Source organism: Leucopleurus acutus (genome assembly GCF_964270905.1).
Source record: "Leucopleurus acutus genome assembly, chromosome: 11".
Taxonomy (NCBI): Eukaryota; Metazoa; Chordata; class Mammalia; order Artiodactyla; family Delphinidae; genus Leucopleurus; species Leucopleurus acutus.
This window is the reverse complement of record NC_139152.1, coordinates 11,886,333-11,910,113: the sequence shown is the minus strand read 5'-3', so window position 1 is coordinate 11,910,113 and position 23,781 is coordinate 11,886,333. Positions and strand designations below refer to the sequence as shown.

Below are 23,781 nucleotides of genomic sequence, written 5' to 3'. Positions count from 1 at the left end.
TATATCTTCCAGAATAGATAGATTTAGAAGTAGACATATAGATAATAGAGCTCTTTAGAGCAATTAAACTGAGAGAAAACAGAAGACTTTTTTTTTTTTTTACTCCAAGATGTTTTTGCAGGAGCCAGTGGAGCAATGTCATTCATAATTTCTCTAACTGGACTGCTTTGTTCTCAACAGCAAACATGTAGAATTTTATTTATATTACAAAGAATTGTTTAGTTATGGGATCAGCCACACGGAATTCATTGCATAGATATAAAACTAAGCTTTACCATGAACTTTATGCCATGTGTATGTGCTGTTGTCCCCAGAAATAAGCTAGGTGACTTGTTGTTTTTCTTTGGTGCAGGAGTACTGTGATAGATAGAGTGGGTTAGGAGCGTGGTGTCAGTTTTGTATTCAAAGGGGCAGGACCTGGAGGCTCTTCCTGATACGGACAAGGATATTAAGCGTTATTGAGTCAGAACCGATAGATCAAGTCATGATATAATTTATTCAGCTACAATTTTCTATTAAAATGTCCTAAGCAGAGTATTTGTGATGAAAAACAGGACAAATGCAGCCCCTATTCTAACAAACTTTACATTCTGGTGAAAAATAGACACAAATAAAAAAGCAATGACTAAAGTGTGATTTGTGTAATAATAGAGAAGCCTAGTTTGGGTATGAATAGATAGCTTTTAAGAGAAAGTAAAATTTATGTTGAGACACAAAGGCCAGTATAAATTCCCTGGGATAATGGGGATAATGGGGTGATAGAATGTTCCCTGTGGAACAAGCAGCACATGTAAAGGCCTATGGGCAAGAGGAAGTGCGGAGAAGGCCAGGGAGAGGGAATGAAGAGCAGTGCAAGACCATTAAAATGACAAGTGAAAGTGACATTAATAGATTTGCATTTTAGAATTACAAAATGTCTGGCCCACGAGAGGAGGACAAGAGAGGCTTCCCACAGAACATGTAGAAGCCTGAGGCAACAGTCCAGGCAACTCAAACCACATAAAGTTTTGCAGATGGTCAGTCAATATACGGATGGAAGATTGATATTGTAATAGTGTTCCTGTTGTCCTTGCCAGAATCCTTGAGGGATAATTGCCTAATAAGAATTGTTGGAAGGGCACTCCCAAAACTACTCTAGCATAGAATAGGAGGAACAATAGTAATCCTTCACAATACATTCATCGATATTGCAAAAGGATCTGCAGACCCCAGCTCACCCAGGCTTATCTAAGCCAGTCTCATGCTCTGTGTTCACGAGAGTCCCAGCTGACTCCGTAAAAATACAGGTAGTTATTCAAGGAAATAATATAATAACCTCCATCTTAATCTAGAAAGGATTTAAGGTGGGGTCCAAGGTGGCAGAGTAGGAAGATTCTGAACTCACCTGCTCTCACAGGCACACTAAATCTACAGCTACATTTGGATCATTTCCCTCTGAAAAAGATCTGAAAATGAAATGAGCTGATTCCCACAACAGAGAATGAAAGGACCACACTGAGACAGGTAGGAGAGGTAGAGACATGGTCTTGCAAAAGACCCCACTTTGTTGTGTGCAGCAACACGCGATAAGGAGGGATCTCATGAGACAGGTGCTTCTCCAGGAGGAGCAAGGGATTGGTGACGCCCACCAGGCACCCCAGCCCCTGCGATCCGCACCAGAATGATGAGCTCCCAAAACGTCTGGCTTAGAAACCCAACGGGGCTGATGTCCAAGGGTACCAAAGTGCTATAGGAAACTGGGATTCCCCCAGTAAAGGATTTGCATGTGGTCTTACACACCCCAAGACCCAGCAAAATAACAACAGTTTGGAAAGTGCCAAATGTGAGGAAGATTCATTTGCCCATCTAAAGGCTGGAGGGGCCGGGGACAACCGAAACGGTCTGCAGGCAGAGGCGCTGGCGGAAGCCATTGGCGCATTCTCCACCTAGCATGCTAGCACAGGTGGGTGAGCCTGGATGCAACACCCTCCCACTGCCTAGCGAAGCAGGCAGGGGTGAGTGGTCGTTGCAGTGTCCTACTTCCTTGCTGAAGTCTGCACGTGCAGTGGTTGCAACACTCCCCTGCCCCCTGGGGGGGGCTGAAGAACTGCCTTCCTGAAGCCAGTGAGCGGGCCCCATCCCCTCCACCCTCCAGCTGCCCTGCTAAAGCCAGTGAGCACATTCAGTCCACACAGGGGACACCTCTTGATCCCCCGGCCTTGCTCGCCAGGGGCCCTGGCATTCCTGAGCTCCACAGGACGGTAACGATCAGAAAGACAGCTCTTGGCAGGCTACCACGCCCAGGGCACTGCACAGACAGCAAGCTGAAATAAAACCCAAGTATCCCTGTGAAAAAGACCTATTTACTTAGCCTGATGCTTCAGCTTCAGACAGACTTCAGGTTTCCCACGCATCTAGAGGCTAAGGAGACATAAGCTGGGAGACACCATCCTTGTACATCCCCTTGGCCTCACTACAGCTCGGCAACACTTCCCAGGTAAAAAGCTTATTCACTTGTCTGGAGCCCCAGTTTTTGCAACTGTCACTAGGCCCTAGGCTGCCAAAGGTCACGCTTACCCTTGGGCCTAAGCGTCTACTTTCACCTGTGTTCTCAGTGCAATGCTGCTTCCTTTCTACCCAACGGCAGCATGGGAGGTGACAAGTGAGCTTTACTCTGTATGCTCCCCCACTGACCCCTGTGGCAGTCACGGCACCCCCTGCAGGCTCTGCACCACGTGTTCAGCAGTGCTGTGGGGAGGGCTGGCCCTGGCCCCTAAAAGGGCTTTAAAAACCTTGCTTTCGGGCTTCCCTGATGGTGCAGTGGTTGAAAGTCCGCCTGCCGATGCAGGGAACACGGGTTCGTGCCCCGGTCCGGGAAGATCCCACATGCCGCAGAGCGGCTGGGCCCGTGAGCCATGGCCGCTGAGCTTGCGCGTCCGGAGCCTGTGCTCCGCAACGGGAGAGGCCACAACAGTGGAGGCCCGCGTACCTTGCTTTCTAACACAACCAGGCCTTTGTAACAGATCTCATGCCTCCAGCTGATGAGGTGACTTCCTGCTTTCACGAGTCGGTTACAAGTTGGATGGATAGTCTGTGGAGCAGCTGAGACTGCTCTTCTGCCTCTTGCCTCAGCCTTCTCACCTCTCCTACCCACAGGTGGGAGTATATCAAAGGTAGGGGTATAGGCAGCATGGATAGAGATCACATTCTAGGAGAGCACTGATTATAGCATAAGAAGTCTGAGAGAAGACAGACAAAAGTTGGAAATACGTTGATGTATGTTTACTCTATAAAATTCTGAATGTAATTAATGACCAGGAAAAGAATTATCATTCACATTTTTCTTAATACTGTGGGTAAGACTTGCCATTGTGGTCATGATTAACAAAGCACAGTAATGATTTCTGAGACAGTCATTAGAATTCAGTATTCACAGGCGACATTATAAACGTTGCAGAGTCATTAAGTAAATGGTGTTAAGGAACTGCAGAGGCAAAGAAATCTATGTTGTTTCAGTGCAAACAGGTCACAAAGAGTCATGGCTTTGAGAGTAATAATAGTATTGCTGCTTTGTTCTCATGAAGGGAGATATAAAATTTTCCAGAAATAATGTATCGGACTATAAAGAATACAAAGAGGTGGTACCTGGACATTAGAAAGCATCTTCACATACACTGATTGGATGATAGACAAATACATTAGTATGTTTCTCTACCCATTATTCTAAATCTTCATTAATAAATCACTACACTTCACATGGGCCCTTGAATTTCGTCATATATTTCTTAATCAGATTGTTTATTAGGCAGGGGCCCTGCAAAAATTACTTGCCTGAAGCTCTGAATACTCTTAAGAAAGGTGGCCCTGTATTATTGAAGCAAGAAAAGAAGGTTTTGAATAGCCATCGTCTGTTTTACCTAAGAGGTGATAGGGCAAAGAAAGATAAAAGCCCTGGCTAGTCCTCCGCCAGGATACCGTATACAGACAACTCTTGATTTGGCTATGCAGTCAAGAATCCCATAGGGAATGACGGCATTGAAAAGGTGGGCATTACCACTGCATGAACACTGCAGTGCAGAGATCTACTTACCATCAAAAAGAACACAAATAACAAATGTTGGCAAGGATGTTGAGAAAGGGAACCCTCGTACACTGTTGGTGGGAATGTAAATTGCTGCAGCCACTGTGGAAAACATTATGGAATTTTCTCAGAAAACTAAAAATACAACTACCATATGACCCAGGAATTCCACTCCTGGGTATATATCTGAAAAGAACAATAACACTAACTTGAAAAGATACATGCACCCCAGTGTTCATAGCAGCATTATTTACAATAGCCAAGACATGGAAGCACCCTAAGTATCCATCAACAGATGAACGGATAAAGAAGATGTGGTACATATACACAATGGAATATTACTCAGCCATAATAAAGAATGAAATCTTGCCATTTGCAGCAACATGGATGGGCTTGGAGGGCGTTACACTAAGTTAATTATTTCACTTATGTCAGACAGAGAAGGACAAATACTATGTGATATCACTTATGTGGAATCTAAAAAATACAACAAACTACTGAATTTAACAAAAAAGAAGCAGACTCACAGATATAGAGAACAAACTAGTGGTTACCAGTGGAGAGGTGGGGGAGGGGTTTATAGGGTAGGGGGAGTGGGAGGTACAGACTATTGGGTGTAAGATAGGCTACAAGGATGTATTGTACAACATGGGGAATATAGACAATATTTTGTAATAACTGTAAGTGGAATGTGACCTTTAGAAATTGTATTAAAAAATAAAAATAAATAGAATTTGTTCATGTCAAGAAAAAGATCTACTGATTTCCATTGCATTGAAGGTTTAAGTCAATCAGAGATAATCAACCTGTCAGTAATACTGAGTCTTCCAACCCACAAATATTGTTTCTCTATTTATTTAGATCTTCTTTAATTTGAGCGATGTTTTGTAGTTTTTAGTATATGGGTCTTACATACCTTAAATTAATTTGAATCCTAAATGATTTTTGATGCTACTGTAATCAGAATCAATTTTTTAGTCCTTTTTCCAATTGTTCATTGCTTGTATATATGCATTAGTTATCTATTGCTACATAACAAATCACCCCCAAAATTAGTGACTTGAAATGACAATAACCATTTAGTATCTCATAGTCTCTATGGATAAGGAACTTAGATAGGGCCCAGTGAGGAGAGCTTGTCTCTACCTCACTATATCTGGAGTTTTAGCTGAAGACTCAGAGACTGAGGGGCTGAAATCTCTGGTAACTTAACTAAAGCTAAAGGATGTACTTCCAAGGTGACTCACTTCCATGGTCAAGAAGATGGTGCTGGGAAATTGATTCCCCTCCATGGGCCTCTTCACAGGACTGCTTAAGTATCCTCAGGACAGGATTCCTGGTTTCCCCCAGACCAAGTGATCTGAAAGAACACGGCAGAGACAGCAATACCTATTATGACCTAGTCTCAGAAGTCATATACTCTCACTTCCACCACATTCTATTTATTAGAAGGAAGTTATTTTGATCAGCCCACATTCAAGAAAAGGAAATTAGAATCTATCTTTTAAAGGGAAAATTGTCAAGGAATTTGTGGAAAGTTAAACACCACCACAATATAGAAATATTATTTTTTTGTATATTTACTTGTTCTCTTGAGAACTTTCTAAGTTAATGTATCAATCTAATAGCTTTTTTGTAGATTTCTTGGGATTTTTCTAGATACATAATCAGGCCATCTTTGCATAAAGACAGTATTACTTCTCTCTTACCTTGTATGTCTTTGTTTTCTTTCATGAATGTACTGAATAAGACCTCCAGGACACCGTAGACTAGAAGTGGCATGGAAATCTTTGCCTTGTTCCTGATCCCTGTTCCTGCCTGTTCCCCTGAAGGGAAAAGTATTCAGTCAGTCACCATTAACTATGATGTTAATTGTAGTTTTTCTGGATACCCTTTATAAGGTTAAAGAAGATCCCATCTCTTCCTACTTTGCTTAATGTTTTTATCATGAATGAGTGCTGCATTTTGTGCAGTTCTCAGCTTCTATCTATGATCATATGATATTCATCCTGTATTAATATGGTGAGTTCCACTGATTAATTTTCAGATATTAAATCAACTTGGCATTCCTGGGATTAACCCCACTTAATCATAATATATTATTCTTTTTTATTCATTTTTTATTCAACATACTAATATTTTGTTAAGGATTTTTTCATCTAGTATTCATGAAACATATTGGACTGTGGCTTCCTTTTCTTTTAATTGTTTTGGTATTGGGATAAGCTTGTTCTTATAAACTGAGTTTAGAATTATTTTTTCCTTCTATGTTTTCTGAAAGAGTTTGTGTAGGACTGCAATTATTTTTTTCTTTAAATGTTTTAAAGAATTCATTGACTAAGCCATCTAGACATGGAATTTTATCTGTTGGAAAGTTTTTAACTATGAGTTCAATTTCTTTCATTAATATAGGTCTATTCAGGTTTTCTAATTCTTCTTGAGTCAGTTTTGAAAATTTGTGTCTTTCAAGGAATTTGCCCATTGACTCTAATTTATCATGTTTATTGATATAAAGTTATTTATAATATTTTATTTACTTTTTAATGTTGGTAGGATCTGTAGCTAAGTACCTTTAATCATTCATGATATTATGTCTTTTTTTCTTTATCTGTCTAGCTAGAGGTGTATAAATTTTATTGATATTTTCCAATAACCAGATTTTCTTTTCATTGATTTGTTTCATATTGTCTGTTTTTCTTCCTCATTGATTTTCATTCTTATCTTTATGATTTTCTTTTTCTCTACTTACTTTGTGTTTAATCAGTGTAGTTTAATAGAGAGCCAAAGGTTTTGGCAGGGACTAGCTTAGATTTTAGAGCTAACTCTCTCTGTGGTTTTCTTGTTTCTAAGGTTTTCTCTAAATTTCCACTTGTTCTTCCAGCTCTGGATTTTGCCCTTTGATAGCTGGAGCAGTCTGAGCTGTATATGAGCTCGGAGCAGAGTACCCTCTGTCAAAGTTGCAGCAGATTTGTATATCTCACCAGTAAGAATTCGGTCTTACAAGGGTAAATCTCTCAATTCTTTCTGGTTTTATCCCAAGCTCTTTGGCATCTCTCACATCCTTGCATAGTTAGTGGTCAGCCAGGAAACTAGGCAGAACTTATGTTCAGATTTTGGATCTCTGCTCTTCTATACTTCTCTCTTGCTTTCAAAATTTCCCCCTTTGGGACTTTCCTGGTGGTCCAGTGCTTAAGACTCCCTGCTTCCACTGCAGGGGGCATGGGTTCGATCCCTGGTCCGGGAACTAAGATCCCGTATGCTGTGTGATGCAGCCAAAAAAAAAAAAAAAAAAAAATTCCCCCTTAATTTCTCAGATATCTACAGCACTGAACTTTGAATACCATCTCAAGTCACTATAGCTGCAGTTTCCCACCACCAGAGCTGGCAGTGGGGGATTAAGGAATGCACTCAAGCAATGAAGCCACATACTCATATTCTTTTTTTAAAAAATTTTTGTTTGTTTGTTTTGCCGCACTGTGCAGCATGCGGGATCTTAGTTCCCCCACCAGGATTGAACCTGTGGCCCCTGCAGTGGAGGCGTGGAGTCTCAGCCACTGGACAACCAAGGAAGTCCCCATACTCATATTCTTAACTAATAGGATCAGTGCTCAGTTTTTCCCTGCCTTTGGTCATTTTCTAGTACCCTCAACTAGTTATTTTACATAATTTTATACAGTGTTTATCCTTTTTACTTGTGGGAGAAATCATCAAATTTCTTTGTGCTGCCATTGGAATACTCACCCTTGGTATGAGCATTTTTATTGCCTTTTAATGTGTTTTACCCAAATGTTTTCCATATTAACAAAACTATCACAAGAGCTCCTGGTCGAAGCCTTCGCTAATTTTCAGGCTGAGTCAGCTACCCCTCCTTTCAGCTTCCTCGGTGCCTCGTGCACAGTTTCTTCAGAGCCCACGTTCTGTATTCATGTCTGCATCCTCAGGGCCAGCAGAGAGCCTTGCACGTTGTAATCACTGAACAAATATTTATGCAAGAAAGGAGGAAAGGAGAAAAGGAAGGAAGGAGGAAAAGATAATGGGAAGAAAAAAGAAAGGAAACAGGCAGACAGGTTACAGATAACCCCTTCTGATGTGGACAGGTGGAAACTGGAGAAAGGCAGACGGGAAATGCAGTGAGAGGTGGAGGAGGGGCTGCCTGAGAGAGCATCATCTATCAACATATCACAAGCTCATTGTTTTCTCTTCATCCTGCCCTCCCTTTCATACCCTTGATTTGAAAAGAAGAGTCCGAGATGTTCATGAATTGGTATCAAGGCATCTCAGATGCAAACCTGTATGTTCAGCACAGGGACTGGACCTTGAAGCCAATCCTTTGCAGCCACCCTGACTATGAATGACATGAATAGGACCCAGCTAGTTTTATGGGAATTGGGCAGCACCCAAGATTTAAGTAAGTTACCTTAAAATCGTTTGTGCTTAACTTGTTATTGAAATAAAAAGAAAAGAAGTAATGTTTGTTTAGCTTCTATTTATGTGCCTGGCGTTATAACTGACACTCTGTGTATGCATAATACACATTTGGTGTGTATCATGTCACTTAATTTTCATAAAAACCTAACAAGGAGGGTATTGTATCAGCATTTTTCAAATAAAGAAACAGGTTCAGGGAAGTTAAATACCCAGCTCAGGAGTTGGGCACTGGGGTTCAAACATGACGTATCTGACTATAAAATACCCAGTGTTCGTTTTCAGAAATGGTTCTGTTTGTATCTAAGTTAAATGGCTAACACTAAAAGAGCCATGAACTCAAAGGACCTCCTGGGATGCCAGGTGGGTGGAGCTTTTGTGTGGGAACAAAGTGTTTTAATTGAGGATTACAGTAAATAATGATGATGCCTGTGAGGCTGAGGCTTCATGCTTAATTATCTGTCAGTGGAGCTCTCTGGAACACACGTACTGTGTTTCACCAAGCATGCATGTGTTCCTGCTTTGCATCACATCTGGGCATCCCATCACCTCCCACACACATGTACATACCCCTTAAAATTTCCTCTGGAGCTTGCTAAAAATGCAGATTCTAAAGTGCCATCCATAAGAATTCTTATTTAGTTGATCGGGGCTGGTGCATTTGTAACAAGCACCCTAGGTGATTCTAACATATTGGGTCCAAGCCCATCCTTTCAGACTCTGGCAGCCTTTCTGGTCTGTGTAGCCATGACTTTGCTCAGCCTTCTCCTGTTTGAAGTTCAAATACTTGAAAGTAGGTGCACAGGGAGATAAAAGAATAGTCTCAAAGCCCCAAGAAAATGTAGTCAAGTCTCCTTCATAATCCATAATGTTATTACTTTCATGTGTTATTAAATTGCCTCTGTAGTTGTAAACATTTTTAATGTAATTGTATAATTACTTTTATTAATTTCATGTTACCTCTTTTATCTTAGATCCTTTGATCATAAGGCTGAAATATACACAAACAATCTGTGATTTAACACATGCCAAGATTCATATCTTCTGCCTTTAAAAAGTAGAACCAAAGGAGGAGAAGAAATAAAAGTGGAACTAGGGCACCCATTCCAAAGGACCATAGATAGATTTTGTAGCACTTCATTTCTGCTTTCCTAAGTATCAATACCTTCCTCTTGTTTTGTATTCCTCTTTGGCACCATCCCAGGATATTGATGACTTCTGCCAGGCCGCAGCTGTCTTGAACATCTTTCCCCACCTAGCTAAGGAAGCTTCCTGCCTTCTATCTTTCCAGAAATCCCACCTTATTTTCCACACTTTTCTTGACTGACTGGTCATAAGGTGATTTTCCCCAACTCCACCCTGTCCAAACATGCAACCCCCCATGATTCACTCTCTTCCCAGTTGCTTTGAATGCATTTGCTCTATTGTGTATAAGTGTTGTCACTGTTTGCCATGACTACCTATCTGTTTCCCTCACATCTGTCAGGCGTATGTTGTAGTGGAAAAGGCATGTGTTGAGGTTCAGTCCTAAATTTATTCCTGACAATGCTGTTTATTAGCTTTAAATAGCTAAATATTTTTTAAATTAGCTCATCTCAGTGCTCTTTTTGTGAAGATCAAATGATAATATCCATCCTTCTAAAGCAGGGTTTCTGCTGTGTTGTAGGTACACAGTGAATGTTAGTGACCACCATCTCTTTCTTCCTTGGATTTAACAGTTATTTATTGAGCACCTACTATGTGTCAAATCCTTTTCTGGCGCTAGAGTGAACAAGACAGAAAAAGTTCCTGCCCTGGTGGAACTTACATGCTATGGGATAGATGGAAAAGGAAACAGTAAACAAGCAAATAATATAACCTAAAATAAATAATTTATTATTGAAGAAAAACAATTTTATGTGGATAATAACAGAATATTGGTTAAATGTAAGCTGCCTCTTCATAATTACTTTCTATAATCTTTAAGAGATTATTATTATTATCTTAGAATTAGAATTATACTAATTCTTTTATTTGGACCACTGCAGGGTATTCAAACTCCCGAGTATGGCTTCATGTGCTTGAATATCTAATAGTATGAATCCTTCATTGATCACCTTCCTATTGCAGGATTAAGCAGAAATCTGCTAAAAAAAAAAAACATACTTGATAGAAGAATAATTACTGGAAAGTGAAGGGGAAATTGATTGGCTCCAGTTAGGATCTTGGCAGGAAGAGAAGTAAATGAATGCCATTCTGGAAGGTAGGAAGACTGAGTCCATTGCAGAGTAGACAGAATAAACGGCTGGAGGATTTCGTGTCCTGGGATAACAAGGAGAGCACAGGCTGCCTTTTCTTAGGCAGGAAGCGGAAGACTTTCCAGCTGTAGACAGTAACCTTACATAGGAGTTCTGGTGGAGACTCAGAGGGGAGCAGAGGTGGGCAGAGAGGGCAGTCTGGGCATATGCCTTTTGAAGAAGCTCCTGAGGGGATTCTGATACAGTCTCTGGGCTGAGACCCATTGCACAGTGCTTGAGATACAGTAAGTGTTTAATAAAAATTTATTGACTGTTAGACTGGCTTAGAGAAATCAGACAGCCCAGCATAGGTGGGTGCTTTTCACAGGTCTGAGAAGTGATACAGTTCCTCTTCAGCTGTGGGAAAAAGCTGAGCAGAAAGGCTGAGTATGGCGCCAAGATGTTATTTTGTTTTTTCTTTTTTAAAAAAAAGAAAAGAGTTCCCAAAGTGTCACATCCATCTGTGTTGACATCAAATGGCAGGGCTTCCCTGGTGCCGCAGTGGTTAAGAATCTGCCTGCCAGGGGCTTCCCTGGTGGTGCAGTGGTTGAGAGTCCGCCTGCTGAGGCGGGGGGCATGGGTTCGCACCCCGGTCCGGGAGGATCCCGCATGCTGCGGAGCGGCTGGGCCCGTGGGCCGTGGCCGCTGGGCCTGCGCTTCTGGAGCCTGTGCTCCGCAACTGGAGAGGCCACAGCAGTGGGAGGCCCGCGTACCACAAAAAAAAAAAAAAAAAGAATCTGCCTGCCAATGCAGGAGACATGGGTTCGAGCCCTGGTCCGGGAAGATCTCACATGCCGCGGAGCGACTAAGCCCATGCGCCACAACTACTGAACCTGTGCTCTAGAGCCTGCGAGCCACAGCTATGGAGCCTGCGTGCCACAACTACTGAGCCCGCGCACCTAGAGCCCGTGCTCCGCAACAAGAGAAGCCGCCGCAGTGAGAAGACCGCGCACCGCAACGAAGAGTAGCTCCCGCTCTCTGCAACTGGAGAAAGCCCGCGGCAGCAGTGAGGACCCAGCGCAGCCAGAAATAAATAATTTTTTTAAAAAAAGAGAGAAAAGAATCAAAATAAAATAAAAAAATTAAAAAAATCAAATGGCAGTAAGACATTTCAAAACAAAATATGTTGTATAATTGGATTACTATTATATTAGCTACTGCTGAACCTCCAAATTTTGTGCTGGAAACGTGATTATTATTGCTTTTGAGTCCACACGTCAGCTAAATGGTTCTTTCTGGTGTCTCCTCTGGGCACATCGTGTGTCTGAGGTTGGCTGGGGTTGGGTGTGCAGCTCTGCTGACCTTGGATGAACTCTGTAGCACTTTGGGGGACTGGCCAGCTAGAGGCTGGCCCTCCTGCACGTGGTCTCCCATCCCAGAGACTAAATTAGACTGGGCTGGTTTACGCTGCTGTAACAGGGTTACAAGAGGTGAGAAGAAGTATGCAAGGTCTCCTGAAGCCTAGACTCAGAACTGGCGCATTTTGTTAGCCGAAGCGAGTTCCGGATCCAGCTCAGATTTAAGAGATGGGGAAACAGACAATGCCTCTTTCTGGGAGATGTTGCAAAGTCCCGTTGCTGAGTATGGATAGAAGGAGGGGTGAGGAAATGCAGCACAGCTATTTTTACAATCATGATCCACACTCCTGACCCTGAGTTGTATGTCATTTATGTCCTTTGTCAACACTGAATCTACTCTTTTGGAAGGAAGGAATGTGTGTGGTCTTCAGAGGTTTGGAGCAGCTAATGCATGTGATATGCAAATAAGCACATTTTAAGTTTTTTATTTTATTTTTAATGGTTTATAACGTTATATGAGTTTTTGGTGTACCTACATATTATGTTTCGACTTCTCTATATACTGCAACATGCTCATTCCCAAAGGTCTACAGTTGACCCCCTTTATCCATTTTGCCATCCCCCTGCCACCCTTCCCCTCTGGTAACTGCTGCTCTGTTCACTGTATCTATGTGTTTGTTTTTGTTTGGTTTGTTCATTTAGTTTTGTATTCCACATATGAGTGAAATCATATGATATTTGTCTTTCTCCATCTGACTGACTTCACTTAGCATAATACATTCTAGGTCCATCCATGCTGTCACAAATGGCAAGATTTCATCTTTTTATGGCTTAGTAGTATTCCATCATACACACACACACACCACATCTTCTTTATCCATTCATGTGTCTATGGGCACTTAAGTTGTTTCCATATGTTAGCTTTTTTTTTTTTTTTTTTTTTTTTTTTTGCTGGTACGCGGGCCTTTCACTGTTGTGGCCTCTCCTGTTGCAGAGCACAGGCTCCGGACGCGCAGGCCCAGCAGCCATGGCTTATGGGCCCAGCCGCTCCGCAGCATGTGGGATCCTCCCGGACCGGGGCACGAACCCGCGTCCCCCTGCATCAGCAGGCAGACTCTCAACCACTGCACCACCAAGGAAGCCCCATATGTTAGCTATTTGTAAAGAATGCTGCAGTGAGCATAGGGCCACATATATCTTTTTCCAATTAGTGTTTTCATATTCTTTCAATAAATACCCAGAAGTGGAATAGCTGGGTCATATGTTAGTTCTATTCTTAATTTTTTGAGGAACTTCCATATTGTTTTCCACTGTGGCTGCACCACTTTACCTTCCCACCAACAGTGTATGAGGGTTCCCTTTTCTCCACGTTCTCTCCATCACTCTGGAAGGAGAGAACCATTCTGACAGGCATGAGGTGATATCTGACAGGCATGAGGTGATATCTCATTGTGATTTTGATTTGCATTTCCCTAATAAGAGTGATGTTGAACTTCTTTGTATGTGCCTGTTGGCCATCTGTATGTCTTTGGAAAAATGTCTTTTTTAGCTTCTCTGCCCATTTTTAAATTGGGTTGTTTGTTTTCCTGTTGTTAAGTTGTATGAGTTCTTTATATATTTTGGACATTAACCTGTCATTTGATATATGATTTGCAAATATCTTCCCTCATTTGGTAGGTTGTCTTTTCAATTTGTTAATGGTTTCTTTTGCTGTGAAGAACCATTTTAGTTTGATGAGGTCCCATGTGTTTATTTTCGCTTTTGTTCCTCTTTCCTGAGGAGACAATATTCAGAAAGATATTGCTAAAACCAATATCAAAGAGCATCTTGCCTATGTTTTCTTCTAGGAGTTTTATGGTTTCAGATCTTACATTCAAGTCCTTAATCCATTGTGAGTTGATTTTTGTGTATAATGTAAGATAGTGGTCTAGTTTCATTCTTTTGCATGTGGCTGTCCACTTTTCCCAACACCATTTGTTAAACAGACTATACTTTCTCCATTATATGTTGTTTGTTCCTTTGTCATAAATTGATTGTCCATGTATATGTGAGTTTATTTCTGGGCTCTCAATTCTCTTCCATTGATCTCTGTGTTTTTCTGCCAATATCATGCGAAATCAAGGAGTGTGACACCCCCAGTTTTGTTCTTTTTTCTCAGGATTGTTTTGGCTATCTGGGGTCTTTTTGTAGTTCCATATAAATTTTAGGATTTTTGTTCTATTTCTGTGAAAAATGTCATCGGAATTTTGATAAGGAGTGTACTGAATCCATAGATTGCTTTAGGTAATATGGACATTTTAATAATGTTAATTCTTTCAGTCAATGAGCACAGAATATCTTTCCATTTGTGTCATCTTCAACTTCTTTCAACAATGTCTTATAGTTTTCAGTGTACACGTCTTTCATCTCCATGCTTGAATTTATTCTTAGGGATTTTATTCTTTTTGATGCAATTATAAATGGAATTGATTTCTTAATTTCTCTTTCTGCACAACAGATTTTTGTATACTGATTTAGTACCCTGAAACTTGACTGTATTCATTTATTATTTCTAATCGTTTTTAGGTGATGTCTTAGGTGGATGCAGAAAAAGCTTTTGACAAAATTCAACATCCATTATGATAAAAACCCTCCAGAAAGTGGGCATAGAGGGAACATACCTCAACATAATAAGGGCCATATATGACAAACCCACAGCTAACATCATATTCAATGGTGAAAAGCTGAAAGCATGTCCTCTAAGATCAGGAACAAGACAAGGATGCCCACTCTTACCACTTTTAGTCAACATAATATTGGAAGTCCTAGCCATAGCAATCAGACAAGAAAAATAAATAAAAGGAATCCAAATTGGAAAGGAAGAAGTAAAATTGTCACTGTTTGCAGATGGCATGATATTATACACAGAAAATTATAAAGATGCTGCTAAAAAACTACTAGAGCTCAACAGTGAATTTGATAAAGTTGCAGGATGCAAAATTCATATACAGAAATCTGTTGTATTTCTATACACTAACAACAAACTGTCAGAAAGAGAAATTAAGGGAAGAGTTCCATGTACAATAGCATCAAAAAGAATAAAATACCTAGGAATAAACCTATCTAAGGAGATAAAAAGACCTGAACTCAGAAAACTATGACACTGATGAAAGAAATTGAAGACCACACAAACACATGGAAAGATATACCATGTTCATGGATTGGAAGAATTAATATTGAAATGACCATACTACCCAAGGCAATCTACAGATTCAGTGTAATCCCTATCAAAATACCAAAGGTATTTTTCACAGAACCAGAACAAATAATTCAAAAATTTGTATGGAAACACACAAGACCCTGAATAGCCAAAATAATCTTGAGAAAGAAGAACAAGCTGGAGGAATCATGCGCCCTGACTTCAGACTATACTACAAAGCTACAGTTATCAAAACAGTATGGTATTGGCACACACAAAAAAACAGATACATGAATCAGTGATACAGAATAGAGAGTCCAGAAATAAACCCACACACTGATGGTCAGTTAATCCACAACAAAGGAGGCAAGAATATACAATGGAGAAAAGACAGTCTCTTTAATAAGTGGTGCTGGAAAAACTTGACAGCTACATGCAAAAGAATGAAATTAGAACATTCTCTAACACCATATAGAAAAATAAACTCAAAATGGATTAAAGACCTAAATGTAACACTGGAAACCATAAAAATACTAGAAAAAGACATAGGCAGGACACTCTTTGACATAAACTGTAGCAATATTTTTTGGATCTGTCTCCTCAGGGAAGGGAAACAAAAGCAAAAATAAACAAATGGAACCGAATTAAACTTTTGCACAGCAAAGGAAACCACTGACAAAACAAAAAGACAACCTACTGAATGGGAGAAAATATTTGCAAGTGATATGACTGATAAGGAGTTAATATCCAAAATATATAAACAGCTCATATAACTCAACATTAAAAAAAAACCCAACTTGATTAAAAATGGGCAGAAGGCTTGAATAGATGTTTTGCCAACAAGACATACAGATGGCCAACAGGCAGATGAAAAGATGCTCAAAATCATCAGTCATCAGAGAAATGCAATTAAAACCACAATGAAATATTACCTCACACCTGTCAGAATGGCATCATCAAAAAGAACACAAATGACAAATGTTGGTGAGGATGTGGAGAAAGGGAACCCTTGTGCATTGTTGGTGGGAATGTAATTGGTGCAGCCACTGTGGAAAACAGTATGGAGGTTTCTTAAAAACTTAGAAATAGAACTACTATATGACCCAGCAATTCCATTCCTGGGTATATATCAAAAAAAACAAAAACACTAACTTGAAAATATACATGCACTCCAATGTTCATAGCAGCATTATTTACAATTGTCAAGATATGGAAGCAAGCTAAGTGTCCATAAACAGATAAATGGATAAAGAAGATGTGGGATATATATATATATATATATATATATATACACACACACACACACACACACGCACGCACACATATATGATGGAATGTTACTCAGCCATAAAAAAGAAATATTGCCATTTACAGTATTACTAGAATCTTCCCTCTTGATACTGCTTTTGCTTCATCCCATAGATTTTGGTAAGCCATATTTTCATTTTCATTTGTGTCTGATTTTTAAAAATTTCTCCTTTGATATCTTTGTTCACCCAATAATTGTTCAGTAGCATGTTGCCTAGTTGCCACATATTTGTGATATTTCTGGCTTTCTTCTTGTAGTTGATCTCTAGTTTCACACCATTTTGATTGGAAAAGATGCTTGATATGATTTTAATCTTGCTAAATTTATTGAGACTTGTTTTGTATCCCAACATATGGTCTATCCCTGAGAATGTTCCATGTGCACTTGAGAATAATGTGTATTCGGCTGCATTTGGATAGAATGTTTTATATATGTCTATCAAATCAGTCTGGTCTAAGGTTCATTGAAGGCTGCTGTTTCCTTGTTGACTTTCTGTCTAGATGATCTATTCACTGATGTAAGTTGGGTATTAAAATCACCTACTGTTATTTTGTTGTCTCCCTTTAGGTATGTTAATAATTGCTTTATATATTTTGGTGCTCCTATGTTAGGTCAGTATATATTAATAACTGTTATGTCTTCTTGACGAATTGTCTGCTCTACCATTACTTAATGTCCATCTTTGTCTCTTGCTACCATTTTTGCCTTGAAGTCTATTTTTTCCCATGTGAGAATGGCTACACCCACTTTCTTTTGGCTGTCATTTGCTTGGAGTATCAACTTCCATTCCTTCACTTTGAGCCTATGTTTCTCTTTAAAGCTGAGATATGTCTCCTGGAGGCAGCATATAGTTGGGTCTTATTTTCTAATCCATCCAGTTATTCTGTGTCTTTTGATTGGTAAAGTCAATCCATTCACATTTAAGGTGATCGTTGATAGATGAGGACTTAGAACTGCCATTTTATCTTTTATTTTCTGGCCGCTCTGTATCTCCATTGTTCCTTTTTTTTTTTTTAAGATCTTTATTGGAGTATAATTGCTTTACAATGGTGTGTTAGTTTCTGCTGTATAACAAAGTGAATCAGCTATACATATACATATATCCGCATATCTCCTCCCTCTTGCGTCTCCCTCCCACCCTCCCTATCCCACCCCTCTAGGTGGTCACAAAGCACCGAGCTGATCTCCCTGTGCTATGCGGCTGCTTCCCTCCATTGTTCCTTTTTCCTTGTGTTTCTATCTGCCATTTTAGTATGGTGGTTTTCTATGATGTTTTTCCCTATTTCCCCTTGTTTTTATGTTTCCTCTCTCTGCTCTAGATTTATGTTTTGTGGTTACCATGAGATTTGTATGAAACCTATCATGGATAAAATTGTTCTTTTTCTGCTGATAGTATCTTATCTTCATTTGCCTACATGGGTTTCTTCCTTTTCCTCTACCCTTTTTACATTTTTGTTGTCTTAAATTATTCCTTTTTGTGTTGTTTGTTACTAAATTAAAGTAGCTAGAGTTATTTTTACTGCTTTTTTCCCTTTAATCTTTATGCTGTAATTAAGTTTTTAACAACCTATTCTGATATAGAATAAGTTGCAATTTTTTTATTCTGTCTGTCCAGTTACCATTTTACTCAAAGTTTTGTGTACAGTACTTTTCCCTTTTCATTTCAGGCAGAAGAGCTTCTTTCAATGTTTCTTTTAAGGCACATCTACCGTTGATGAGCTCAGTCAGCTTTTGTTCGTCTGGGAACATCTTTATTTCTCCTTCATATCTGAAGGATAACTTTGCTAAATAGAGTATTCTTGGGTGATGGTTTTTATCTTTCAGTATTTCGAGTATGTCCTTCCACTCTCTCCTGGCCCGCAGAGTTTCTGCTGAGAAGTCTGCTGATAGACTGATGGGGATTCCTTTGTAGGTTACCATCCTTTTTTCCCTGGCTGCCTTTAGAATATTCTTTCTTTGTCATTGACTTTTGACAGTTTTAATATACCGTGTCTTGAAGAAGGTCTTTTTGTATTGAGGTAATTAGAAGTTCTCTTGGCTTTGTGGACTTGTCCATCCAGTTCCCTCCCCAGGTTTGGGAAGTCCTCAGCTATTATTTCTTTAAATAAACCCTCTGCACTCTTCACTCTCCCTTTTCCTCCTGGGATACCCATTACCCTAATGATGCCCTTCCTAAAAGAGTCAGATGGTTCTATAGGATTTCTTTACTTTTTAGATCTTAATTCACTCTCCTCTTCTCCCTGTATCATTTCTAGATTTCAATCTTTAAGCTCACTAATTCTCTCTTCCATGTGGTCTGCTCTATTTCCAGTGCTTTCTAATGCATCCTTCATCTCATTTATTGAGTTCTTCAGCTCCAGAATTCCTATTTGGTGCTTTTTTTGAATTTCAGTCTCTTTGGTAAAGTATTCCTTCTGTTCATTCATTTCATTCCTGAGGTCATTGAACTGCCTTTCAAAGTTTTCTTGTAGCTGGTTGAGTATCTTCATGACAGCTATTTTGAATTCTCTATCAGATCACAACATTCCGTGACTTTAAATTTGGTTTCTGGAGGACTGTCATTTTCTTTTTGTGGTACTGTGTTACCGTGGTTCTTCATGGGGCTTGATGAGTGCTCCTCTGCCAGTGCATTTGAAGTGGTGAACATGTTTCTTCTTTAGGTAAAGCTTTTTTTTTTTTTTCTCACTTGATTGTAGCTATTCACTAGGTTAGTAATTAGATGCCTTTCTTTTGTTTCCCAGTAGGTGGCGCTATAGCACAAGTTTTTGGTTTCTCTTACCCGCGCTGGTTATTTTTGAGAGCTGGCACTTTCCACCCTCCACTGTCCGTGTCAGAGGTGTCGCCTGGTGCCCTCCTTGTCACTATTTCCGTCTCCAGGGTTGTCGGTTCCTTGCTGCTGCCGGTGTTGCTGACAGTGCCACCTGGGGCACGGAGATGCCGGCACTGCCTTCACCGTCCCTCTGGTTCCACCTACTTTATGTGTTCCAGTCCAGTCCCTTAGATGACAGAGGTGTGGAACTCTCCAGCATGCTGCTGTGTTGGGCCGAGGAACCTTTGTTGAGTCATGGAAATTTTACTGGTTTTACTGGTCGTAGATTGAAGGGGAGAGACAAAGGGAGTGTCTCACACCCCCCATGATGTTGATGTCACTCTTCCAAATGGGCACATTTTAAATACATTTGATAGGATCGTAAGGGTAAACTTTTCTGTGTTTTACTAAGCAGTAGGTCTAAATGGAATCAGAGGAAAGTGGTCCTTGTTCATGGTTACAATTCAAGCGGTTACATATCTTTTAAGTCCTGAAAGATGCTTTATTAACGGTAAGGGTTCTCCTATTTCTTGATTAAATTTAGCAAGAAGCTTACTATGAAATGTTACTTGCTGGCTGGCTTTCATACTGAAGTGTTTCACTTTACCCTGATCTAAAATAGTGTGCCTTCCAAAGCTACTAGTGACAGATAAGAGCAGGAATACAACTTTACACAGTCAAGGAACATTTGTTTCTCTTATAATGCACTGTTCCAGGACTTTGTCCCCTCTCTGGGCCTTTTCCATTTTTTAATCTTAAACTCTGAACTATAGAGTTAAACTCCTTGACTAAAGTTTTCTGTAAGACAATTTATCTTCTTTGTTTCAGAACTCTGGGTGGCCTACATTTCTTTTGTCTTCAACAAACAGTCTTGCTCTTGAATGAAGGACTGCTCCTTTCATGTTAGTATTAGTCACTCACACATGTGAAAGAACGCCTGCCCTCTTGTGTCCATAGAGACTGCTACAATAAGGAGTGAATTAGCAAGTTTATCAAGCCAGAAATACAGAGTTCTCTCCTGTGGAGATTCGTTACCAGAGTTTGCTCAAGGCTGCCAAGTATGGCTGTACAGTTCAAACACTGCAGAACAACCTCAGCCCAAGAGCTGAATGAACAGTCATTGAGGGACTTCCCTGGTGGTGCAGTGGTTAAGAATCCACCTGCCAATGCAGGGGACACGGGTTCGAGCCCTAGTCCGGGAAGATCCCACATGCCACGGAGCAACTAAGCCCGTGCACCGCAACTACTGAGCCCGCACTCTAGAGCCCACGAGCCACAGGTACTGAAGCCCTGGCACCTAGAGCCCTTGCTCCCCAACAAGAGAAGCCACCACAGTGAGAAGCCTGGGCACCACAAAGAAGAGTAGCCCCTGCTCACCGCAATTAGAGAAAGCCCGCGTGTAGCAGTGAAACCCAACGCAGTCTAAATAAATAAATAAAATTTTAAAAAAAGTCATTGAAATTCATCTCATACTTTGCTTGTCAATCACGCCTCCTATGTCTAGACTGTGTCTTCTCAGAGGGGTTGCCCATTAAAATTTCATTCAAGGCTGCCATCCCCTCATAAAGCTTTGCACCACCTGAAGTGTGCCTCCTTCTGTCATTTATGCAAATCTCTGTATTGGCTAATGACAGCCTCGTGGAGGCTCATTGTGAGTTAGTTGTACACTGCTCTCATCATGTAACTTTGCTACTCAGAAATTTCCAGGAATTAAAATTCAGAATTGGAGGTGAATGACATCACATAGTCCCAGGTTATCAGAGGAAGGGAATAAGGAACAGAGAGGCAAGAGAAGTGCTAAATTTGTTGGTGGCGATGCAGGGAACTAAAAGGCCGGCCTTCTGACTCCCAGCATATACGCTCTGAAGTCTTAGGCGATCCCGTTATTTTAGCCCACCCCACCTATCCCTGTCAGGTCTAGAGTAAATGCACAATAGTTTGTTTGTTGAGTGAATGAATGAATGACTGTCTTTGCCCGGCTTCCCAGAACACGCACTCTCCTGTGCTACATCTACTGCTGTGCACCTTCACTCATAGTATTGTTCCCACCTGTGATGCTCACTGCTCTCTACCTGGTCAGCACTTACACCAGCTTCAAGACTCAGATCCACTTCCTCCATGAAGCTCTCCTCTTCCAGCCTTCATTAAGCCAGAAGAGGGAGCGCCATGGAGGCTGAGCATAGGTGTTCAGACTTAGCAGAAGAGCCCTGGACTGGATCAAGGACCTGCATTCCAGGCCCAGGTCTGCCAGGAGCTGGCTCTGTGATCCTGGATAGATCCCATCACCTCTCCTCTCGGAGCGCCATTGGTGTTGCTCAGTGCAGGACATGCATAGTTCTAGTGAGGTGACATTAGGGACTTCCTGAAAATGTATTTTCTTGCATGTTAATAGAAATGTATTTGCTTAAATGTACTGGTTTTGGGGGGAAAAAGCCCCCAAAACATTAGACCCATGGTTCCTTGGATATTATTTTATGTGATAAGGCTAAGTATTTTAAGTTTAAAAAGAGAGCTCATGTAAGGAAAAATATTAAGTAAAGCATGATACAAGTAGTAATCAGACATGGCAAAAATAATAAAGTAGTATAAAAATGGTGGGAGTTTGCGAAGCCCTGGAGGAGCTCACCACCCTGGTTCCTTTTAACTCTCCCTGGGCTCTTCTCTGACCTTAATGTAGCACCGCCAGTTTGTCCATCACTGTTAGTTACTGACGACAATATAGCCTCTTTCGTTGTTACAGCTGTGTCTGATATTCCTTGATCTCTACCACACTCATCACAAAATAAATCACACAGTAGGCCTTTAAAAAAGACTTGTGGGCTTCCCTGGTGGCACAGTGGTTAAGAATCCGCCTGCCAGTGCAGGGGACACAGGTTCAATCCCTGGTCTGGGAAGATCCCACATGCCGCGGAGCAACTAAGCCCGTGCACCACAACTACTGAGCCTGCGCTCTAGAGCCTGCGGGCCACAACTACTGAGCCCGCATGCCATAACTACTGAAGCCCACGTGCCTAGAGCCTGTGCTCCGCAACAAGAGAAGTCACGGCAATGAGAAGCCCGCGCACCGCAACAAGAGTAGCCCCCGCTCGCCGCAACTAGAGAAAGCCCGCGCACGGCAACAAAGACCCAACACAGCCAAAAATAAAAACAAATAAAATAAATTTATTTAAAAAGAAGACTTGTGGCTCTGCTGATTTTCCAACATTTGTAAAACACATTGACCCAGAGTGTCAAAACCATGTTCACTTTTATAAATGTAGATACTTTTTCTACTTAAAAAAATTAAGTAGACTCATTACATAAAATGTGGAAAATACAGAAAAGGAGAAAGAAAGAAAGCATCCGTATTCTTACAATCCAACAATGAGTCCTGCTAATATCTCCCCCTAATTAAAAGTTTTCCTGGAAAATCCTAGCAAGTGAGGATCTACTCTGTTCGTCATTTTGGAAACTTGGAATAGTCCCGAGTTAATGTATTCTTGTCATCCCAAATCATAAAATCAAAAATTTTCAATGTCAGATCCAGGGATGGAGGTCCACTGGCACCTTTAGAAATGGCAGTTGAGTAACTGCCACAGAGGGGAACCAAAGCTGGGAGAGGATAATAATCACGGCCACTGCAAAATGCACTGTGTACACGAAGCTCTGTGCTAACGCTGATGGCTCAGTATTTTGCGTATGTGTTACGCTGATTTGTATATTCGTGTTTCCTGTAGGGTTTTTGGAGTCTCTGGACGACTTTTACCTTCTCAGCAGTGGTTTGGTATTGCTGCAGACCACAAACAGCGTGTATAATAAAACCCTACTGCAGCACGTGGTACCCAAGTCTCTCCTGGCCTGGCAAAGAGTCCGGGTGGCCAATATGATGGCAAACGGAGGCAAGCAGTGGGCAGAGGTCTTTTCAAAATACAACTCTGGTAAGTGGCCCTGCAGAGTAACTTGTAGGCATGTACGTACGTTTAGATCTGGAGTTAACCAGTAAAGCCATACCCATGCCCTGTCTTCATGTCTCCCGATATTTCAGGCACGTATAACAATCAGTACATGGTCCTGGACCTGAAGAAGGTAAATCTGAACTACAGCCTTGGTAAAGGCACTCTGTACATCGTGGAGCAAATTCCTGCCTATGTAGAATATTCTGAACAAACCGATGTTCTGCGGACAGGTATTTTCTTCATGCTAGAAGTCTGGAAGTCTGGTGTGTGTGTGTGTGTGTGTGTGATGGGTAATATGTGCTGTGTGAATGTATGATGCGGGGAGTATATGGTGGGGAAGGAAGGAGGGGAATGCCGTTGCTAGTCACACAGGGAAAAGAATGACCAGGTTCAGCACAACATGTAAAACCTGCCCCTCAAACTCTTACGTGACAGCATGATCTACCTTTATGCGTAGACTGGGACAGAGCCAGGCATTCACAATCTTATGA

General features: G+C 40.9%; 1 protein-coding gene across 1 annotated transcript in view; it reads left to right on the top strand.

The window, feature by feature from the left end:
• Positions 1-23,781, top strand: part of PLBD1 (phospholipase B domain containing 1) — a 68,600-nt gene that overhangs the window by 36,907 nt on the left and 7,912 nt on the right. Inside the window, exons 7-8 of the mRNA XM_082850495.1 lie at positions 23,072-23,272; positions 23,380-23,520. Coding sequence (XP_082706621.1) covers positions 23,072-23,272; positions 23,380-23,520 — 342 coding nt within the window. The remainder of the gene's footprint in view (positions 1-23,071; positions 23,273-23,379; positions 23,521-23,781) is intronic.